Below are 17,886 nucleotides of genomic sequence, written 5' to 3' on the forward strand. Positions count from 1 at the left end.
CTTTTTATTCCCATTTTCCCCTTATTCCCCTTTTTTTATTCCTTTTTCCCACTATTCCTTTTTTTTTCCCATTTCCCCCTATTCCCTTTTTTATTCCCACTTCCCCCCTTATTCCCTTTTTTATTCCCACTTCCCCCCTTATTCCCTTCTTTATTCCCATTTTCCCCCTTATTCCCTTCTTTATTCCCATTTTCCCCCTTATTCCATTTTTTCATTCCCATTTCCCCCTTATTCCCTTTTTTATTCCCACTTTCCCCCTTATTCCCTTTTTTATTCCCACTTTCCCACTTATTCCCTTTCCCCCTTATTGGACCAATCACAGACCCTGTAAGTTTCTTCAGCACTAGAGCTGCGTGCACAGGATCTTCAGGCTTTTCTGCAAAATGGCGCAACAGCGAAAGGTTTTACATTTCAATACATTCCTGCTTTTTAAATGAGTTTTCTAAATCAAGCAACGAACGGATCCCAATAAGCTTTTTGCAAATGGATTTTCAGAGACAAGTGTTGACCAGTGACAATGTCCAACTCACCGGCTCCATAAAGAGTCTCTGGATGAAAAGCTGGATAAACGTGAGGATGATGCCCTCATGACTTTAGTGGTCACCTCAGTAAAAGTGCCTGGGATCAGATAGAGATCAAATTATTTCTGCCTATAATGTACTGGGCAGTAAAAAATAATAATAATAATAAAAAAAAAAAGACAAAAGTACACGTGTAATTCACGTGTCATTCAGTATGCGTGCTTACAGGACAAGAAAGTTAATAATAAATAATATTAATTTAAAAAAAACTTTAAATAACAGAAGCCTACATAAAAACCACCACATACACAGAGTCTGTGATCTGTGTTCAGTGTTTTTTCCCCACAGCAGAGAAAACCACGCCTAATAGCCTTGTAACTCACCGAGACCACTGCGGTTTCACCCCCTGTTAGTAGTTTTATAAGGAAGAGCAAATCAATGTGTGCATTATCAAACCCACGCTTTTTCAACGCCACCATATTCACTTCATTTTACACCACTCAGAAATAAAATCAACAAAGAATAAAATCCCCCAACAGACAGTTCGCGGTTAGGATCCTTACACAGCATTGATCTTCTCCATCTGGAGCTGGTGAGGTCGAGCAGCTTGGACAGGAAGCAGCCATGTGGGAAATGGGGGGAGTTTAACATGGGCCATGTCCTAAAATCCACACATTATCATAACTCTAAATACATATTGTGTCCTGGAGAAAATAAAACTATTATTTTTTATTTTTGAGACTTTAGATTCAGACATATTTATTGATCAACACTATTTTGGCACAACTTTTGTGATTGACTGAGATTGACAGACCGAGCTACAGAGTTTCCATTGCTGAATTCAAAAGGGATTATATTTAATATGAATCCTTTGTAAGCATTTTTAGAGCATTACATTTAGTGGATTTTTGGTTATCCATCCACCCAGTTGTTGTCGATAGAATAAAAGTAACCCAAGTTGTCACATGGAGCCTCTTGTATGTGAATTGGTTTAAAAAAAATTAGTGCCTTGTTAGTGGTGTGAACATTTTAGAAGAAAACGGAGGACGTTAACGAGATCTGTCGGTTGACTAAACGAGACCCGAAAACCTCAACGTCACATTTCTGGACTGCATGACCTTAGATAAAAGAGCATGCCAAATGAATCAAGGCTACATTTATATCCTTAATGTGTTTATCTAAAGAAACCTTGAGTCCATGGAGTTGGGTCTCTGACCATCCTGGGATTGCAACCTTCCAGTCACTAACAAAGCCAGTAACAATATGATCACGCTGAGGTCAGCCATTTCACCATATGAAATATACTTTGCTAACCGTTGTAGTGGAGTATGATTTAAGCTATATGTTTAAGTTTGTTGTATACACATGCAGTAGAATATACAAGTCTCTAGGATAAATCATAAAAGTCTTTAGTTGTATGCAAGTGTGATCTACTCAAATTACTACAATACGTTTAAACTCCCACAGCATTGACTGAATTGCAGTAGATGTAGAACATATCCACGGCACAAGCTGGGAATACATGCTGGATTGGAGAGCCCAGTCCATCACGGAACAGCATATGAATGCACCCAAAGACACAGAAATCCACACTGGCCTACTAGCATGTTTTGGGAATGTAGGACTGTACCATGTAGGGATGTGGTAGCTCAGTGGTTTAGGTGTTAGACTACTGCCCGGATGGTCATGAGTTTGAATCCCAGGTCCATCAAGCTGCCACTGCTGGGCCCCTGAGCAAGGCCCTTAACCCTCAATTGCACTGAGGGTTACTCAGTGTCACTCTGGATAACGGTGTCCACTAAATGCTGTAAATGTAGGAGGAATTATGGACCCTTGAGCTTTGTTACAATGCTCCTGCTATGGCAAAATTTCCCTGCTATGTTAAATGTAGTATTTGGAGTCGTTTAATTTAGCCTTGCCTCCATGGTTCTGTTGTCCTGCTAAGTGGTAAATAACATATTGCAATCCATTATAACAATCTTATAAAAGCATAGAGCATTTACTGCACATGTATATGAAGGTTTTGCTGAAAGAAAGAACAACATGTACAAACCATTCATTAAAAAAACATTTTCAGTCTAAGACAACACACTAGAGAGTAAAAGAGGAAAAAAGTGCAATTTATTTTGTAGTATTTGTCCAAAGACTGAACAAACAAGACCAGACTAGCTTAATATAGCTCTCTGAGCTTCAAAGAACTGGCCATGGTGTACAAACCGAGACGGCTTGGGGTCCACTCTCTATATCCTCTGTTATAAAAGGCTGTCTCTCCCGCTGACTGTCCACCTCACACCACGGTTAACTTTTCAAAAATAAAATAAAAAAGAAACGAGCAACACAATTTTTAATAACACCTATATAAAGGCAATAAAAATTGCTTCAATGAACACACAAGTAACAGCTTGTTAATAACAGGATGTCCAGTTGACTTTAAGCCCATAAATTGGACATATAGAGAAAGAGAAGAGCGGTCACTCTTCTGAGTCCTGCGTCTCTCACAGATGAGAGGCAGATGCATTAGCGTGTGCTGTGTGCTCACAGCTACTTGGCCCCTTCCCTATTGTCAGGAAGGGATGTTGTTAGGGGGCGTGTCCTGCACAGCCCCCTCCCGAGAGGGCGGGGTCATTAGTCTGATTCAGAATCGCTGCTGTCATCCGTCGAGCTACTTGAGCCATCTGATTGGTCTTCGTCGTCTTCGTCGTCCTCCTCTTCATTCTGTAAATCGTGCAGCAAATCGTGTATGGCTAAGGCTAAGACCAGGACAAGTGAATGTTTCAAGCAAAAATCAAGCATAATCGTTTTTTACGTCTAGTATTAAAAAAAAAAATTTAACACTTAAAATGTAAATATAAATCACATGGCCCATTAAAGTTAAATGTAAATAAGTACATTTATAAAAAGACCTCTATAATGTACTAAACACTCAGAAACACTGCTAGGTGGTTCACATCACAATCTATCTTTTACATTGCATTTGGCCATTACTCTCATCGTCTGTATATATAATTTTATAGTGTTTTTACTCAACAGGGTAAACCCAAACTGTTCTGGTTTTTACATTACAGTCACCTCTATAACAAGTGGACTTATTTAACTCTGCATGGCCTAAGACAGGGGTCGGCAACCTTAAACACTCAAAGAGCCATTTGGACCCGTTTCCCACAAATCCCATTTGACATCTAAAATGAAGATAACTGCATATATCGTTTATTACCTTTATGGAAAGTATAGAAAAAACTGTAGTGTGTTGCATTTATGAAATCAATGAACTGCTACCGAGTAAACAAAATTTTATTTCTGCAAGCAAACAAAAATATTTTAACTTTTTTATTTAAATATGTTTAACTAACCTTAACAAAAAAGATGCTGGGTTGAAGGTTACTTTCTAATAAAATGTTCAATGTCTAATTGAGTCCTCTTCGTATTCGTGACATCAAAACTTGCCGGCTGCAGCGAACCAAAAACGCGTCTGCTTCTGTGTGTCGGATTTCGCGAGTTGGCAGTTATGACGCATATTTTGAGCGACAAAATAATGAAACACGGTTTATTTTAATGTTACAAGAGCATCATAATTTTAGGATTTAAATTTTTTTTTAACTAACTAACTAAAATAAAATAAATTTAAATTAAATATTTATTTTCCAAATCTACAGGGGGCCGCAGCAGAGGGATGAAAGAGCCACTTGCGGCTCCGGAGCGGCGGGTTGTCGACCCCTGGCCTAAGAGCTTACAATACATACACGTACAAGAAAAAGTTATTTAAAAGAACTATTAAAGTATGAAATATATACACACACACTATATTCATATTATATATATTCAAATATAAAAATATATACATAATATTTTTTATAAATAACATTTAAGCCTAGTTTTGATTTCTTAGCAGTGTTTTTTTTTATCTATAGCAAAAGTTGATTTAATATTAATCATCTAGGTTAATAATCTTTTCTGCAAAGGGCCAGTGTAGCTGCAGGCTTTCATTCCAACTTAGCAGGAGCCATTTGTGAGAATGACAGGTTATGGCTCCTGACTGGTTGGAATGAAGACACCTGGATCTAGATTTTAATGCTCATGTCAAGTTTGGGACTATATCCTCACCTCATCATCTTCATCGTCGTCCTCATCTTCACTATCTGTCGAAGCGGAGGACTCGTCATCTTCGTCCTCCGAGTCTGTTGAATTTGACTTATTGTCCTCTTCCTCTGAGTCTGAGGTGTCCTGCTGGAAACCACAGAGTCACACTTCTCTCTAATAAGCAGTCATTCTTCCCCTTCTGCATAACATCCATAATTCTGTGTTTAGTTGATTTTTCTCACTATACTTCAACAGAGCCTTTGCTTACTGTTCATGAGACTAATACATTTTTTCAACACTATTTGCCTGATGCTGAGGCCTGAGTGGCCCATTGGATTTTTTGACTGTGTTGGGCGAGTGGCCCAGAGAAAGTGGGCGTTACCTTGACCCGGTACGCCATGGAACGTTTGCCCCCCCCGGCCCCCAGCGCTGCAGCTCGGGCACCTACCGCCTTCCCCTTGGTGACACGCACTTTGGCTCCAGGACCTCGCGCCTTTGTCGTGCTCCGTCGTTTCTGTAGACGGGGAGAGGAGGGGGAAGGTAGGGGTAGACGAGGAGAGAGAGCAACCAAGAAAAAAAAAAACAAACAAAAAAAAACACAAAAAACCAAAAACACAAGAAAACAATAGTTCAAGCTCCAAGCAACAATTAGTAGCTCTACAAAGCAGCCCACAGAACCATTACTGTGTGAAGTAAGGTTAGTTCCATCTCACAAGTGTGCATACGATAATACACAGTATTGATAAATAAATGAATAATTAATAGCTATTTATAAGATTACAATGCCACAAAATAGTCTATTCTTAGTCTTATTCAACACTAAATTGCCAGCAAAGAAATTACTTGCCATGCAGTGGAATGGAATACATGCACATGTTTAAAATGTGTATAGCTGCAAATTTGGTTTTTAGGGAGCCCTGAACAATCAGCATGTTTACTGTGTTTCAGCTCTGAACACACCTGAAGACAGGGGCTGGGGAACGGTAATAACCTGGCACAGGTGTGTTGGGGGACTTCTTATTAATACATTTCCCAAATCCAAATCTGAGTGGAGCTGGGTGGGTTTTTTTTTTTTTGCTTTATTTTCAAAACGCAAAACATTGACTGTGTAAGACTAAAAACCTGAAGGGATTCATTCATTCAGTTTCTACCGCTTATCCGAACTTCTCGGGTCACGGGGAGCCTGTGCCTATCTCAGGCGTCATCGGGCATCAAGGCAGGACCAACGCAGGGCACACACACGCTCACGTTCACTCACACAATCACACACTACGGACAATTTTCCAGAGATGCCAATCAACCTACCATGCATGTCTTTGGACCGGGGGAGGAAACCGGAGTACCCGGAGGAAACCCCCGAGGCACGGAGAGAACATGCAAACTACACACACACACAAGGCGGAGGCGGGAATCAAACCCCGACCCTGGAGGTCTGAGGCAAACGTGCTAACCACTAAGCCACCGTGCCCCCCTTCCCCCAAAGGGATTCATTGGTCAAAAATATGGATGAGGAAAAGGTGTGTAAAACATTGGTCCCAATATTAACCAAGAATGTAAAATCTACTGCTGCTCACTTCCTGCAGTGGGTTAAATGAACCCCACTAGAGTCTAAAACTCATGCTAAGGGTTTGCAAAAACAGATTAGATGCTGCATTTGTAAAAGCATCCTTCTGAAACCAGAGCTGAACTGAGCTGACTGAATGGGGTTCCCTGGTGACTAAATCAATGTGGCTTCAAATAGGTTGCACAATATAGAAGATGTTAATAAGCAAGAGTAAAATGCTAATAATGAAATGACTGAACTGAGACACTCACTGTAGAAGAGAACTCTTTGTACACAGCTCGTGCCTGAGGAGAGAGAGACTGAGAGAGAAAGCAAAAGAGAAAACAGTGTCACGGACGTCTGCACAAACGGCTACAGACTGAATCTGTGTGGGGCTAAACGTAATGCAACACTCAGTGCGTACCTTCACCCAGGCATCCAACTCTGCTTTGTACTCGAGTTGCTGCTCCTCCACCTGCTTCTTGTACTTGTCCTTCTGGCTCTGACTGAGCTTGTGCCAGCGCTTGCCGATCTCCACCATGCGCTCCTTGAGACTGAAGTGATTTAGCTCACCATTTGTGAGCAGCTCCTGGGAAAACATCTGATAGCCGCTCCTGCATCAAAACGAGAAAGAAGAAAAAAGGAAGAGGAAGTTAGATGATGGACTGAACAGTTCTCCTATACGGGGAGATCTCGGACTAGTATTGACGTGCAGATTTCCGAACTCACACGGGAGGTTTCTTAGGCTCTCCGTCAAACTTTTGCTTCTTCTGACCTTGACCCGAAGGCACCGTCCTCATCTCGACCAGCTCTCTCTGTAGGATGTAAATCCAACAAAACATCAGCTTGTTTCAAGCATTTTACCTTAAATAAAAGAACACTTAAGACTATTCTGTAAAAGCACTGGATGAAAAGAAAATGTCAGTGTTGTGGAAGTCATCGATACTATCGACTGGGTATGGAAGCCAGCACAACGACAAAGTCACATTTATAATCGAGCACAATGCAAGAACAGTAAAAATAAGTACCACGTGGGAACAAAAGAAACAACGGCTAGAGATTCTGCTGTTTCACCCCAACCCCCCCAACCCCCCAGCTGTACTCTGTGGAATAAGGTTAGGAGATGACCAACATTTTGACATTTCTTCAGTATGGATGAGAAGACAGTGGTCAAAACGTTTGGTCACTGACCACAGTCCGGTACTGAACCTCGTATCGCTTCTGGTCCTCGGCTGCTTTCTTGATCCAGGGAATCTTCTCTTTCTTCTCCATGCCCTTCCAAGTAGCTTCCATGGTGCTTTGAGCTTTCTTCCTGTCATTCTGCAAAGACACCCAAAGCGCTTTTGCTTATTTAGCTAAATGACTGGCTTATTATATGTAAAGAGCAAAATACAGAGCAAGACAGGAGATGGACTGTTGAAAATAGATGAACTTTTGTAAAGCTATTTTCTTTCCTCTCAAAACTGCAACAGTATGCGTATTCTTTACTGACCGCCAGCACCTTTATCTGATATATTTTGAGTGAATGGAGTTTTGGCTCACCCTGTATTTGGCCAGGTAGTCACCGATCACACTCTGTTGCCACATCTCCTCTGCTGTTTTGGGTGTCTCAGGAAGTTGTGTCTTCTTCTTCCCGTCTTTCTTTTCCTTTGGCATTCCATGGACCCACTGGTCCAGCTCAGAGTCTCGACCCCGGTCCTATACCCCAGGAATGATACCAACTTGCAAATATGCAATTCAGGAGAGCTACATGAGGATAAAGTTTTGCAGAGGAGTAGAATTAACCCACCTTGGCTGACAGGGATTTGGAAACAAAATGGCTGCCTGCCCCCACAATGCTCAGCTTGGAGCCTCCCAGCTTCTCCTCTGTCAGGACTCGATCCCTTTCCTCATCTGGTAGGCTCTGTAGTTACATAAATCCCCCCAAGATACACACATTTTGCTTATGAATTAAACAGTTAAATAGCTCTGCAAAGCTTATTCTATCTGCAAAAACAGTACTTGAATCCCTACCTCGATAAACCTCTGGAGATCAATCTCATACTGCTTCTTTTTCTGCCGAGACCAAAGTTGGAGAATTGGGTGAAGTGTTTAAAGCAGACTGTGGATTAATTTTTCACTCGTGGTCGGTGCATTTACAGCTTACCTGTTCACATCGCTTCTGGTACATGTCCTTCTCTTTCTGGGTCATCATTTTCCACTGCTTGCTGCACAGCACCATCCTCTCTGTGCTCGGGACGTCCTTCATGTTTACCATCAGCTCGGCGCAGTATAAAGAATATCCGTTCCTACAGAAAAAAAAAGCTCATCACTGTCGATGCAGGTCAAATTCCTTAGCAAGGCATTCTGTTTACATTTTACAATCCAACTGGATCAAATTTCAGGTTCCCGCAGTTGCAAGGTTCTATCTGATGTTATCAACCATGTTATTCAAATGGCATATTTAATGGATAGAAGTCAATTTGTTTTATTGACAAAACTATAAAAGCTAAAAATTGTATATCGACTTTTGGTTGTAGTGAGGCTCAAAATGTTATCCGTCAACAGATAAAGTAAGGGAATTGCCAGACAGATCGCTCTAAACAATCATGATTTATAGTAAAGTACCTTCTAATGGTCTAGGAGATTTTATTACTGGGTAATCGCTTGAAATACTCATGCAATAGAACAAATTTAAAAAAATTCTACAAAAATATTAACCACCGTACTTTTTATTGTAAACTCATGACTTGGGCTCCCTCTACAGGTTGAACGTTGAGTTTAGAGAAACTGTTGGCACTCCACATTGGGCATTTTGCCACTCTATTCCATTTGACGTCTCTAAACATGGCTGTTTATTTTACTGCTTAGAAACAGAGTAATATATATATATATATATATATATATATATATTATATATATATATATATATATATATATATATATATATATATATATATATATATATATATATATATATATATAAGACTCATTACAGACAGCAGCTTACAGTAAAACAATGCGAACTGAGCAAAACTTAACGTATACATAGCTGTTTAATGTTTTCTGTCGCAAGCTTATTTGTTTAAATCTTAACAGACTACGCTTTTACAAAGCATTGGAGCTATATTACCAGCCAATAGGAGAGTTTTTTCTAGTTTAACCTTATTGTATTGAGATAATATTACTGTAGGATCAGGCCCACCTCTTTATTGCAAACAATGAATGGATGCTAGTTGACACGTAGCACCAAACATATGCACATGTATCTTATACATGATCTCGGCAGAATCATGTATACCAATATACATTTTATACCAAAACTCAGCAACTTAATTATTTAAACCTTAGAAAAAAATCAACCATATAGAAGGATTAAGAACATTTGGATTTTACACAAGATAAACTGTAGATCTTCTGAAGAGAAGGGAAAAAAAGTGTTTAACTCCATCACGCTTATTACAGAGGAGTGAAAATGCTTTGGTCGACTGGACATTTGTCATGTATGTTTTTTTTTTTTCTCCTTTTCAAAGCAAAGGTAAACCTACATTCATTATTCCTGTGGTAAACCATGGAATTCCATATATACACACAAGTATAAATATGATGCAACACAGTAAAACCACTTTTGAAATAATCACCGAGTCTAAATACAGTGTCAGGGTTTTTTATAAATGTTTGTGCTTTTTGATTGACAAAGAGAGAGTGTAATAACATTCCTCTTTTACTCCCAGCCTTGTGTCATTGTCTGGGCTTGAATTTTTGTGCCACTTGTGACATAGTATATAGATTTATATATAGAAACATGTTGAATAGAAACCTGTCCCTCTACGCTAATCAGACACTGATTTCCTCCACACACACACACTGCCTTGCAAGTGAGTAAGGGACATGTTCTTTAAGCTGGCAGACAACACTTACGGTGGTGGCTTAGTGGGCCGTCCGTCAAATTTGTCCTTGAGCTGCCGCTCGGCTTTGGTCAGGACTGACTTGACGTGTTCTTCGGAGTTTGCGTCTGGGTGTGCTTCGTGGTATGCCCTCATGCTGTCCTGAAAGGCAAACTCAGAAAAATTAAGGAAGTTCCACTTCAATAACTTTGACGTTTATTGTGGTGTAAAGTACCTCATAGTTCTTCTGCAGCTCCAGTGCTTTGCTGATCCATTTCAGCCGCTTTTTGTCCAAGAGCTGAGACCACTGACGCCGTAAAGCTTCTTTCAGTTCCTTTTGGCTGACCTAAGAATAGAAAAACTACACGTTTATAATCTGGAAATTGAACTATTCCATAACATGAGAACTTTTATTCACACTGACCTCTGGGTGAAGCTTCATGAAGGTTTTCTTTTCATGGTTGTACCACAGCTGCTGAGGGGTTTTGGGTTTCTCTGGGAGGTCCGACTTCTTCCGTTCTTCTATCAGCTCGGGATGGTCTTCTCTAACAAAGAAGCATGTGCTTGTTTAAGAAAAGGCTTTTAAAACTTTATTTCAGAAATGAGGGAAGTTTATGCTTACTTAAACCGTGCCATGTTTTTCTCAAAGGACTCCTTCTCCCTCTGGAATTCCTGAATGTATTTTAGCTAAACAGAGAAAAATGTATCTTTATGTTTAAAACAAAACAACAACAAAAAGCACCACCAAAAGCCATGTGCTTCGCAAAACAACACAAAAAAAATCTGGTCATGTGTTCCTTTAGAGTACTTACCTTTTTCTTTTCAGGCAGCTCTTTGTATTTTTTGGAGAGGATCTTTGTTAGATCCAGGTTGCTCATCTCTGGGTGAATTTTTGCATACTTGGCTCTCTTCTCCATAAAAAAACGAAAGTAGGGTGTCAGGGGCTTCTTCGGGAAATCTGGATGTGTCTGTGGAGAAGTTCGAATCGACAAGTTGTTCTTGGGAACAATTTGCATTCAAGATACTGTAATAAAATTGTGAACATTTTGCTGAGAATGTCAAAACCTATAATAACACACACATTACCTTTAGTTTCTTTCCTTTGTACGGGTTCTTTACATATTCTATTGCGTCGACAATGAGCTCTGTCATTGTCCTGTATTTCCGAACCTATGAGGAAAAACGCTTATAAAATGCCCCAACTCTGTGCCGAAGTTTAACATAAAATATTCTGTAAAACAACAGAGAACATTTGGGCTGATAAAACATCCTGAAAAACATTTCTTTACCACCAGTCAGTCTTTACCATATTACACACACACACACACACACACACACACACACACACACATATATCTGGTTAGTTGGCTCACCTCTGTGGAAACCTTCTGCCATTTCTGCTTACACATGTCCCCAGTGAAACTTCCAAAGCCCACTTTGTCCCAGTCAAAATGAGACTCTGTGGTCTTGTATTTCAAAGTGTCTCCATCAGGCAACATACCCCTAATCCTTTCTAGCAGCATCAGACAGTCCTCTTTAGTCCACACATCACCACCTAACACAACACACAAAAGAAATATTAAAATGTAAAATGTGCTATGTTCACAGGCATCTTTTTTTCCTTACAAAAAGTTCTCGTATTAACTCATTTGGTAAAAACTCATTTGGTTTACTCTTACGTATTGAAGCGAGAAGCTTGTGAATGAGAATGGTTTGTGGGTAGACATAGCACACAGGGACACAATGAGAGACTGACTTCTAGTTGCAAATAGAGAAGAAACAATATCCATAGAATGTGATTTGGGTCATAGGAGACGATTAAAACGCACACATTTGCATATATTTGTTTGGCAGTGTTTTTCAAACAGACTTAAAAAGTCAGACAGAATGCATTCTAGGTGAACAGTGTCAATATACCTCAAGACTACATTTCGAAAAATCCGACAAGAGGCAGGGACAAGGACAAGGACAGGGTAGCTGTAAGAAAAGCAGGGAGATCGCTGCATGCCTACCTGGTTCTAGTTTGATTCGCCCAGACTGTGTGCCAGCCACGCTGTTGCTGCCATTCATGACTACACAGTCAAGGTGGCTCTGACCCGACCTGCAGTGGTACAAACCCTCAAACCTGTGATTAGCAAAAATAAAAAAATGCAAGTTGTTAAAGGTGCCATATTACACTTAAGGCTCAACTCATGCCAGACTCCAAATCATTCTGTGCTCATGCCCCCCCCAAACTTGTGGCTTGTTCCAGATTCTGCGTGGGTTTCCAAATCATGGCAGTATGTGGACTGGCTTTGCTAAATTTATCTCTGTGTGTGTGTGTGTGTGTGTGTGTGTGTGTGTGTGTGAGTGTGAGTGTGAGTGTGAGTGTGAGTGTGTGAGAGAGAGAGAGAGAGAGAGAGAGAGAGAGAGAGAGAGAGAGAGAGAGAGAGAGAGAGAGAGAGAGAGAGAGAGATCCTGAGTGCTTACTGAACATGAATGAAATAAAATGTTTATTTTCCTAGCAGGACCCACAGAGATCTTGTCCACACAGCTGTATGGTGTAGACTGTAGCTGTTTGTAGTGTTATAAATCTGCTGTGTTTCTACACCATGACTTCAGGTCCAGCCTCCGACGTCAGATGATGTCTGATGGGAGGCTGCTAGAGTTTAACTGGAGCAGAGACACATCCCACCGACAGACTAAACAACTCACGGACAAGCCGAAAAGCAACATCTTATTTGGACTTATTTTGTAAATCCAGCTTCTAGGAAACCATAAAAATATCCAAAGCCTGGTCGATAACTATGAGGCGCAACGTATCGGGTCGGATTCGGGTTTTTAACCGAGAAATTTATATATATAAAAAAAACAATTATATAAAAAAAAAATCAACATTTTTGGACGTCGACACTTTTTTGAACCTATTTTTTTTTTTTTGTGCAAATATTATGGGGGAAATATTACTTTACTGATTAGCGTCATGGGACCTGGTGTTGGAAAGAGACAGACAGCTGTTTAACTAACGATTTAGCTATCGGTGCTAAAATGCAGCAAATTATCCTAAACATTACAAAGTGCATGTCAGTTCATACCTTTGGAAATTTGTCCGACACTTTGTCGTAGGTCGTTTTATTATTACTACTCTGACTCAAGTGAACAGTTGTTATTGTTTTTCACAAACAAACCAAGCAGCTAACTCTAGCTAGCTCAGACACGATAGCATGATGCTAACGGCAGTTTAGCGAAGTTATAACGGTTCAATTATACGTTATTTCCAAACAGTACAAGCGAGAAATATTGGCAATCGGTTTCCTTAAAATAATAAACTCTAAGCTCCACCAAAATGAGTATGTGTATATGTGTCACGTATTTTGTGTTTGTTGGTCAGGGCCCGTGTCCCACACCCGCCATAGTTGTCCGGGCAGTGGCGCCGCGGTCCCCCGTCTCATTCCGCCCGGAGAACCGAGCCAAAAAACCCAGACACCAAAAAAAAAATAACATTCTTCCATTAACAGCCAAACTGTCTTTAATAAATATTTACGTTTACACCTCGAATAACAGCTGGTATTGGCGATAAACTACTCTTAGAAACTTATAAAGTAAAATGTTGTTAAAACTAAAGGTCCGTTTAAACAACAACGCAACGGTCATTTTGAAGGATTTCATGCTAATCGTCTGTATAGCAGCGTCGCTAGCAGGAGCGATGACGTGCTAATCAGTTCATACGGTGTTACCGATCATTGTCTGCACTCGAGCCCAGTAATGGCGCCGTGATTCCGGGAGGAGTCAGCACACAGCTTCCGCTGGCAACGACGCCTCGGGTAGCCCGCAGAAACGCCACAAAGTGTTCTTGCACAAAAAGAAGAATAATTCTCGACTATTTATATCTGTTTCGTTATGCATAGTGGATCTACCGTGTTAGTGAAAATAAACCGATTTTGATGGGGGGAGAAAAGAATAAAAAACAAAAATAGATGTAAAGATGTACAAATATTGCTGAAATTAAAAACATATGTGAACCTATGGTGTTTTTTAGGGTGACTCTAAAACGCATTCTCAGATAAATCCCAATTTCCAGCGTTATATTTACAGCAGCAGAGAGCGAGCGGCCCTTGAGCCTTTCTTCGCCCTAAAGTCTTCACTGCAGCGCCGCCATGAATGTTACAAAGACTCGGGGACGCGCCGTCTAAAAATGGGAGAAAACAACCCGAAAATTATCAAAAGACTCACCTTTTTACAACACTTAATGCAGGATCCTGTTTTCAATCGGTATGCCGTTCGACTTAAGTGCAATTAATATTTATTAAGTATAATATGCGTCGTGTTTTTTTTAGCCGTAAACCCCGGGGAGTCAAGTCGAAACGGATCCGACAAAAGGAGCGTCTGGTTCGGTATGAAACTCCGCCCAGCGCCGCAGGGGGAGGAACTCTGGGGAAAAACATACGAGGCAGAAAGGGGGCTAAGGCGGACTTTGAGACTTAGAAAATATAAAGTGTAATTCGATTTTTACACAAATTTTGAGTGTATGTCGTAAATGTTTTCATCTTTATTCACCTTGCACACAGAGACATCCACTGCTAACTGTAGCCAAACACACACACACACGCAGTGTTAACCCAGCAAATGTCAGATTGCGTTTAAAAACCCGGACAATTTTTCCTTTGTTTTTAGACGATTTTAGAGGCTCGCAGAGATTGTGGAAGTGTGTTTGCCGTTAATGTGGTGGTGTAAGTGCACATGAGGAAGAGGAGGAGACGCCAAGGACCAGCGCCGGAGCCAAACAACCCCGAGCCTGGAGCACCAGGGCTCCGTCCCAGAATACACCTCTCCAGTCTTATGATGCTGGGGGACTCGTTTCCAGCAGGAAATCTCACATCTCTGACCTCAATCACATTCGAGCCGTTTCGGACAAAAAATAATAGTGACTAAAAATGTGTAAAATCGCCATTGTAGGTGAACAAACTAAATCAGCTCGAGCCTCAGTGACTCCCAGCACAGCTCTGGTTCTCTCTCTCACACACACACACACACACATACACCAAAACTGGGAATCAATAGCAAAAAAAAAAAAGTGTAAAAAAAAATAACATTCACCATAAAACGTATAATTTGCAATTATAACTTTAAGTTGAAATTCATTGTTCTCTAAGAGATCAGTGCCACATCTGACATTCATCATAATAAAAGTCTATGTCATATATAAAAAAAAAAGTAATCATATAAAAAATATGTCGCATTGAAGGTCACCAAATGTGGACCAGTGTATTCTGGACAATTTTCATTTTCCTGTAGCACAGATAAGTTTGTACACTTTAGTCAAACTAAATAGGAAGTACGCAATTATATACTGGGTGTAACGTAAAATGAGTGTGGCTTGTATTTTATTTTTAAACAGGGGCTTTTATTTTGTTGGGATTTCGCAATTGTGGTCAAGTATTGCCTGAAGACATAAGTGTTTGATGTCTAATGAGGACTTTGGATAATAAGGACTTTCACAAGACATACTTTGCCTAACACTACTACTACTACTACTGCTGCTGCTTTTAACAACAATAATAATAATAGTGTGGCCATAGATAAAAATTAAAGCATGAAACAGAATCAAGCTAAACAGTTCAATAAGGAGTTTTAAAAGAAAGCAGAGTAAATGCAATACAATAACAGCACATATGGGTAGAAATGCTAAGTTGCTTTATTGAGTCTGAACTGTGTATAAACACAGAAGACTTACTGATTTCACACGATCACATAATGGTCAAATCACACATCTTCACCATCATTCACAACATAACAAACGGTCACTTCTGCTTTACAGTTTCTCATCAAGCAAAAGCAACTACACAGTTTCATCCGGCCCGCTTTACAGCAATATCATATTAAAAGGCACTACATCATAAGCTCAAGTGATTGTAACACAAGTGTTTTTGGCAAGAGTAAATGGAAACGTACAGTTTCACACAAGTACAATAGCATTTGTTCAAGATTTAAAAAAAAAAAAAAAAATCAGTTTGAGTGTTATAGTTGGAATGTAAGACAGATTGCACTTGTAACAATTAACCTATCTTTTGTCCATTAAATGTTTGAAATAATTCTGAACTTGCTGACAGACAAAGTACAAAAATATAATTAGGCCAAAAAAACAACAAAACATGCAGAAATGTTCAAGATTTCAGCTTTATACTGCATCTTTGGATATTAAACTATTTTTTAATAAAGAATCACACTACAGACTAAACATTAAAAAATAGTGTAGACATGGACATTTGAATCAGATGCCTATCTTTATATTAAAACCTGAAATAGTATTAAATGTGGCCCATCATCATCGCCAGCCTATTCCACAGAACCCTTTAAAAACATAATTCATTTACCTACCTGGCAATGTCGAGTACCATCATTCTTTATCACTTTCAGTTGTAGTGCTAAACTACTACTGTTAATTTGACATGATTCAATATATATTCAGTAGCCACTTATTTCAAAATGCAGCAGATTCAGTCACACAAACAGAAGATACACAAAGCCTACGCCTAACGTTGATTTTTCCTATTTAGGGAACGGATAAAATCCCTGCAGCAATAATGCAGCTTTTTATACACTGGTCTCTTGATACTTATTTGGCTTTGAATATATAAGGATATATAGGATGATAAACACTAGTTACATACATAACTGTGGTTCTATGATCACCGGACAACCGCCAAGGACGGCAAACATCACCCGGATGTGGCATTGTGCGTGTGTGTGCGTGTGCGTATTCATGCTGAGAACTGAGATGACGTGAATTATAATATTTGCAATAAGGAATTTGTTCGATTAGCGCTGGTTCCAAATGACAGGCAACCAGAGTTACATACTGATCTAGCTTGTTATATTACTTTATATATTTAGTCTTACAAGAAGATATCCAGGTAACATTCAGCACCCCTGGTTGGTTAGGAGTTGGTGTATGTCAAACTGTCAAAAAAAAAAAAATTGCATATTTTTCACAAGTAGATTTAAGTAGAGTCTTTAAAGAACACTGAGTTTTTGTGAAAATGACTGCTTTCTTTTCAGTGCTGGTCCAAAAAGAATAAAAAAAACTTGACAACAGCTCTGCAGCTTAAATATTTCCAGATGTTTGAAGCTGTTCAGCCTATATCAGATTTCACTCTGGTTTCAGAACGATGAAAGAAGAAAAAAACAAAAAAACAAAAACAAAACAAAAGCATTATGGTTGGTCATAAAGTGCTTCATGTGGGGGAGGAAGGTGAAGGGTTGAGTGGGGGGATTGTCACTACACAAATATACACCTGGGTGTTAGTATACACTTAGTTCACACTAAACCTTGTGGATAAACAACTATATACTGACAACTGGGGAACCGTTAAATACTCAAATATAGTTTTACTAACAATTAATATTCAAGATGGACCCAAAGTGATAAAATGCTTCTATCGGTCATAGAACAGAACTTTTTACAGCCACTGATTGGTCAAAGCCTTTGACAAAGATGACGTATTGAAAAGTCTATAGGATTGTGTCTGCGATTCCACACGTTCGTTCAGGATACGCGTCAGTCAGGGGTGGGCCTGATGGAGGTCATACCGGCACGTGCATCTCCGTGTACTCGTCTTGTCCATCGATCATGTTGAATGTGGGCTCCGCTTCATCTGCGTCAAGCTGTAACAACACACAGGTGATGAGGAATGCAAGGCACCGTGAAATTATCAACATTATTCAACCTACCGTCTGGATTAAAGGGCTTTACTGTAGTGTTCCTACACTGACCTGAACGTGTGACTTTAAGAAAGGGGTTCTTTACTGCAGCCTTATTTCTACATTCAGGTGCAGTGGTGTCTCAAGCAGTTAAGACTCTGGGCTGTTCATCAGGGTTCAAGTAAAAGCACAGCCAAGC

The 17,886-nt window shown here is 39.8% G+C and overlaps 3 protein-coding genes across 30 annotated transcripts in view; all 3 read right to left on the reverse strand.

The window, feature by feature from the left end:
• Nucleotides 1-1,141, reverse strand: part of asap1a (ArfGAP with SH3 domain, ankyrin repeat and PH domain 1a) — a 69,396-nt gene extending 68,255 nt beyond the window's left edge. For 5 of the 9 annotated variants that reach the window (XM_027169240.2, XM_027169237.2, XM_027169236.2 and 2 more), the window contains exons 1-2: nucleotides 1,085-1,140; nucleotides 531-618 (exon numbers count right to left, since the gene is read on the reverse strand). In XM_027169240.2, coding sequence (XP_027025041.1) covers nucleotides 531-618; nucleotides 1,085-1,091 — 95 coding nt within the window. In that variant the 5' untranslated portion in view covers nucleotides 1,092-1,140. Of the gene's footprint in view, nucleotides 1-530; nucleotides 619-904 lie in introns of all 9 variants that reach the window. The other 4 variants (XM_027169234.2, XM_027169232.2, XM_027169238.2 and 1 more) reach the window with 3 other exon arrangements.
• A 1,479-nt stretch (nucleotides 1,142-2,620) lies between these two features.
• ubtfl (upstream binding transcription factor, like) lies at nucleotides 2,621-14,575 on the reverse strand. 15 transcript variants are annotated; one of them, XM_027169039.2, is made up of 20 exons: nucleotides 14,544-14,575; nucleotides 12,020-12,132; nucleotides 11,381-11,562; nucleotides 11,094-11,177; nucleotides 10,820-10,975; nucleotides 10,630-10,694; nucleotides 10,432-10,552; nucleotides 10,243-10,353; nucleotides 10,042-10,169; nucleotides 8,288-8,429; nucleotides 8,155-8,196; nucleotides 7,931-8,044; nucleotides 7,684-7,839; nucleotides 7,351-7,461; nucleotides 6,871-6,956; nucleotides 6,566-6,755; nucleotides 6,414-6,461; nucleotides 4,981-5,112; nucleotides 4,623-4,745; nucleotides 2,621-3,236 (listed from the first exon to the last, which is right to left on the reverse strand). In XM_027169039.2, exons 1-20 carry the CDS (start codon nucleotides 14,558-14,560, stop codon nucleotides 3,147-3,149), a joined length of 2,211 nt encoding a protein of 736 aa, XP_027024840.2. In that variant the 5' UTR covers nucleotides 14,561-14,575; the 3' UTR covers nucleotides 2,621-3,146. The 15 variants fall into 15 exon arrangements, with proteins under 15 accessions (XP_027024840.2, XP_027024837.2, XP_027024836.2 ...); XM_027169036.2 differs by having other exon boundaries at nucleotides 4,623-4,742; nucleotides 5,047-5,112; nucleotides 7,333-7,461; XM_027169035.2 differs by having other exon boundaries at nucleotides 5,047-5,112; nucleotides 7,333-7,461.
• A 1,084-nt stretch (nucleotides 14,576-15,659) lies between these two features.
• slc4a2a (solute carrier family 4 member 2a) overlaps nucleotides 15,660-17,886 on the reverse strand; it is a 32,622-nt gene continuing 30,395 nt past the window's right edge. For all 6 annotated transcript variants that reach the window (XM_027169020.2, XM_027169018.2, XM_027169019.2 and 3 more), the window contains one exon: nucleotides 15,660-17,651. In XM_027169020.2, the coding sequence (XP_027024821.2) occupies nucleotides 17,571-17,651 (81 nt within the window). In that variant the 3' untranslated portion in view covers nucleotides 15,660-17,570. The remainder of the gene's footprint in view (nucleotides 17,652-17,886) is intronic.

Source organism: Tachysurus fulvidraco, chromosome 1 (genome assembly GCF_022655615.1).
Source record: "Tachysurus fulvidraco isolate hzauxx_2018 chromosome 1, HZAU_PFXX_2.0, whole genome shotgun sequence".
In the NCBI taxonomy this organism is placed as follows: domain Eukaryota; kingdom Metazoa; phylum Chordata; class Actinopteri; order Siluriformes; family Bagridae; genus Tachysurus; species Tachysurus fulvidraco.